The sequence below is a fragment of the Pteropus vampyrus genome, unplaced genomic scaffold (genome assembly GCF_000151845.1).
Source record: "Pteropus vampyrus isolate Shadow unplaced genomic scaffold, Pvam_2.0 Scaffold339, whole genome shotgun sequence".
Lineage (NCBI taxonomy): Eukaryota > Metazoa > Chordata > Mammalia > Chiroptera > Pteropodidae > Pteropus > Pteropus vampyrus.
The window spans coordinates 407,027-411,755 of record NW_011889120.1 but is presented as its reverse complement, the minus strand read 5'-3'; the positions used below and the strand labels follow the sequence as shown (position 1 = coordinate 411,755).

General features: G+C 38.7%; 1 protein-coding gene across 1 annotated transcript; it reads left to right on the top strand.

Moving 5' to 3' along the window:
- The first annotated feature begins 1,998 nt into the window (after positions 1-1,998).
- On the top strand, positions 1,999-2,516 carry LOC105304388 (protein transport protein Sec61 subunit gamma-like). The gene has a single exon (XM_011378444.2). The coding sequence runs from the start codon at positions 2,163-2,165 to the stop codon at positions 2,367-2,369; it is 207 nt and encodes a 68-aa protein (XP_011376746.1). The 5' UTR covers positions 1,999-2,162; the 3' UTR covers positions 2,370-2,516.
- Positions 2,517-4,729: the final 2,213 nt, after the last annotated feature.

Below are 4,729 nucleotides of genomic sequence, written 5' to 3'. Positions count from 1 at the left end.
ATCAATGTACAAAAATTCATTGCATTTCTATGTGCTAACAATGAAATTTCAGAAAAGTGAAAAAAAGAATTATTCTTGCAATTGCAACAAAAAGAATAAAATACCTAGGAATAAAATTAACAAAGCATGTGAAGGACTTATACACTGAAAACTACAAGATATTAAAAGAAATTGAACAAGACACAAAGAAATGGAAAGATAGTTCGTATTCATGGATGAGAAGAACCAACATAGTTAAAATGGCCATATCACCTAAGGCAATATATAGATTTAATGCAATCCCCATCAAAATCCCAATGGCATTCTTTTTTTTTTTTTTTGAAATAGAACAAACAAAAAAAAATCATCAGATTTGTATGGAATAACAAAAGACCCCAAACAGTCAAACAACCCTGAGAAAAAAGAACAAGGCCAGAGGCAGCACACTGCCTGACTTCAAATTATACTACAAAGTGACAATAATGAAAACAAAATGATATTGGCAGAAAAACAGACAGACCAATGGAACAGAATTGAGAGCCCAGAAAAGATATTTGCAATGCCTCTGATAAGAGGCTAATATCCAAAATATATATAGAACTCATACGACTCAACAACAAAATATCAAACAATCCAATAAAATAAATGGGCAGAGGACCTGAACAGACAATTCTCCCAAGACACACAAACGGCTAAGAGACATATGAAAAGATGCTCAACTTCACTAACTATTTGAGAAATGCAAATCAAAACCACAATGAGCTACCGCCTCACACTTGAAAGAATGGCTATTATCAACAAGGCCAGTAATAATAAGTTTTGGAGAGGTGTTGGGAAAAGGAACCCTCATACGTGGCTGATGGGATTGTAAATTGGTGCAGTCACTATGGAAAAGAGTATGGAGGTTCCTCAAAAAATTAAGAATAGAATTATCATATGATCCAGCAATCCCACTTCTGGGTATCTACCCCCCAAAATTTGAAAACATTTATCCGTAAAGATATATGCACCCCGATGTTCACTGCAGCATTATTCACAGTGGCCGAACTATGGAAAAAACTGAAGTGTCCTTCGATAGATGACTGGATAAAGAAGATGTGGTACATATATACAATGGGATATTACGCAGTTATAAGAAAATATGAAATAGTGCCATTTGTGACAACATGGATGGATCTTGAGATTATTATGAAAAGTGAAATAAGTCAGAAAAATTTGACAATTTCACTGATATGTGGGATATAAAACTGAAAGCAACAAATGAACAAGACAAACAACAACTTATAGACACAGGCAACAGTTTAGTGGTTACCAGAGGGAAGGCGGGAGATAGATAAGAGTACAGGGGGTCGTATACATGGTGACGAAAGAAGTTTGACTTCGGTGAACAGACAATACAATATACATAGGATAAATTATTCAATTGTACACTTGAAACCTATATAATTTTATTAACCAATGCCACCCCGATAAACTTAATTAAAAACAAAACAAAACAGAAAATAACAAGGGTCAGTGAGGATATAGAAAAATTGGAACCCTCCTACATTGCTGGTGGGAATGAAAAATAATTCAGCTTCTGTGGAAAAGTCTGGAGGTTCTTCAAAATGTTAAACAAAGTTACCATATGACCCAGCAACTCCACTCTTGAGTATATAAACAAGAGAATGGAAAACAAGTGTTTAAACAAAAACTTGTACACAAATGTCTATAGCCACACTATTTACAATTGCCATAAATGTTAACAACCAAATGTCTGTCAATAGATGGATGCATAAGCAAAATATTATTCAACCATAAAAAGGAACAAAGTACTCATAAATGCTAAAACACAGAATAACCTTGAAAGCAAAAAGACAAATACTGTATAAATCCATTTGAAATGTTCAGAACAGGCAAATCCAGAGCTGGCAATTGGGTTAGCGGTTGCCAGAGGCTGGGGAGGAGAGAAGGGTGGTGACTGCTTGATGGGAATGAGCTTTCCTTTTGGAGGTGAATGAAAATGTCTTGGAATTAGATACAGGTGGTGGTTGCCGAACATTGTAAATGTACTAAATGCCTGTGAATTTTTCAGTGTAAAATGGCTAATTCTATGTTATGTGAATTTTACCTCAATTTTTTAAAAAGCTTGTAGCCGCTTCTGCTACGTGTCCCTGGCATTCAAGGTGTCGGTGGGCAGCATCATGGATCAGATAATGCAGTTCGTTGAGCCAAGTCAGCAGTTTGTAAAGGACTCAATTCGACTGGTTAAAAGATGCAACAAATCTGATAGAAAAGAATTCCAGAAGGTTGCTATGGCAACAGCAATAGGATTTGCCGTAATGGGATTTATTGGCTTTTTTGTGAAATCGATCCATATCCCTATTAATAACATCATTGTTGGTGGCTGAATACCTTGTTAGAGGAGGGTTTTTCGTCTTGGTGAACAAGTGAGGATTTGAGAAGCTTATGGAGTAAAAGTTTGCCTATGTATTTTGTTTTTCTCATTTTTTTTCTTCCAAGAGGTTTTCTATTTCTAAATTAAAATAATTTTTAAAAAAGCTTGTAGCCAAACCAAGTTTTTAAGGTAAAGCTGTATAAAAATTTTTGTCAAGTGAACTTCATCACCTGAAGCAAATTTCAAGTAAATGCCTAATGAGAGGGAGTTGAAATGAGGTGTTTACAAAAAATAAATAAATAAAATAGCAAAATCGAAGGTTTCTGGGCAACCAGCCTCATGGTTGGGGTTTTCCCAGAGAAAAGCATTCTTCAGCCTTATTATTTCGCTAACTTATTTCATCTTTAACAATAGCCCTAAGACGTAAGTGCAATTATCCCCATTTTACAAACAAGTTAACTGAGGCACAAAGAGGTTAAGTAGTTAGAAAGTGGTAGAATCAGAACTCGAACCCGGGCACATGGCTCCAGAGTCGGGCTCTTCACCTCTTCATGGTGCTGCCTCTGATTGCCCTACCTGTTGTCTCAAAGTGTCCCCACTTTTCTTACAACTCCCCAAAACCAAGGTGTGAGTCTGCCTGCCTCCTACCAGCAGGGACCCTCTCCCCATCAGGGAGTATGTCGCTGGAGAGGGTGTCATGCCTTTCTCCTCTCTGGAGCTATTGTCTGTCTCCACTAAACAATTTCTGAGGTGAATTCTTACCCTACCTCTTACTAGCTGTGTGACAGTGGACATCAACCTCTCTGTGCTTCCTTCCCTGCTCTGTAAAATGGAGCTAATAGTAGTACTCACTTCATAGAACTGTTGTGAGGATTAAATGAATAAATATATGATAAGCTCAGAGGACAGTATCTGATGTATGACACGTATTTGATAAATGGGAGGTACCTATGATGGTGACAAAGCTGATATTATTATTAAGGCACACCAAGCTCCTTCAGGACTCCTGACCTTTCACCCTTGCACTCCCAGTGCTTGTCGCCGTGCCTGTCACACAGTAGGCTCTCAATATCTTTGTCTTTTGAAATGAACTGAGGAATAGAACATCATGCTCAACACCCCAAAGGACCCCAAGCAAAGACCAAGTGTTGGGGAAAGGGTGATGGCCAACCCGTGTGACTTCCCCACTCTGTTCCCCAGCATCAGATGCATATTCCTAACCTCCAGAGTGCCGGACAGTCCACAGCCCATTCAGAAGCTGTTTAAGAATTCATTGGTATTTATCTTTCTCTGTCTGACTTAAATACCTTCTAGGTACTATGTGATTTCACTTATATGTGGAATCTAAGGAATAAAAAGAACAAACTAATCAAAGACAGACTCACAAATGTAGAGGACAATCTGGTGATGGACAGAGGGGAGGGGCGTTGGGGGGCTGGGAGAATGGGGTGAAGGGTTAAAGAAGTACAAATTAGTAGCTAATGGATGGTCATGGGGATGGGGGAGCACGGCACAGGGAATGCAGTTAGCATTAATACGTTGGCTAGGTGCAGGGTGAGGGGAGGGAGGAAGCAATTGGGGGGATCAATTTATGAACTATATAGATGTCTAATGTACTGTATACTTGAAACTAATTAAAATAAGTAAATTAATTTTTTTAAAAAGAATTCATTGGTAGAACTTTCTGGGTGATTAAGAAAAGTAAATGACAAAAAAAGTTTTCCTTAAGAGATTTCAAGCCCGCTCCCCCAGTACCAGTCATAACCCTCATTTGTGTCCCCACTGACCCTTTTAGAACTAGCATGTAGGACACAATAGGATAAGAGGTCGGTTCCTGCTATTACCCTACAGCTGCTTTCCTCAGCCCTGCAGACTCACAGTGCCCTGAGACGTGTCCCCACCCCCCTAGGCTTCCTCCAGCTTGAGAAAGCCTGATTTACAGTGAAGATTGGCAGCCTGAGGCTCTGTCACTCAGCCCTGAGAAGACATACCAGGGCAGCCTTTCTTAAGAGAACCTCCAGTTGAGACTCTTCACAAAGCCCTCATTTCTCCACGTAAAATGCTTTCCAGCCCACCCCACTTCCTCCTTTCCTTTCCTCTCATTTCCAACAAAAAATGGTGCCTTACAGGGAAGGGAGACTTTAATTGTTGTAATGCATTATCTAAGTGCCCCAAATAATGACAAAATCAAAATTGTTACTAAAGGAAATAACAAAGCACGTTTTGGTCCAAAAAGTAGTGCCCTGGCTTCTTGTCTGAATGCAGCATTTACTATAGCTATACTCAAACATGTGACTAAATTCTCAACTGTTAGTGCTAGTTAAATATACATTTTTCTGTGAGATTGATTCTTTTCTTCCATAGTCTCTAAAA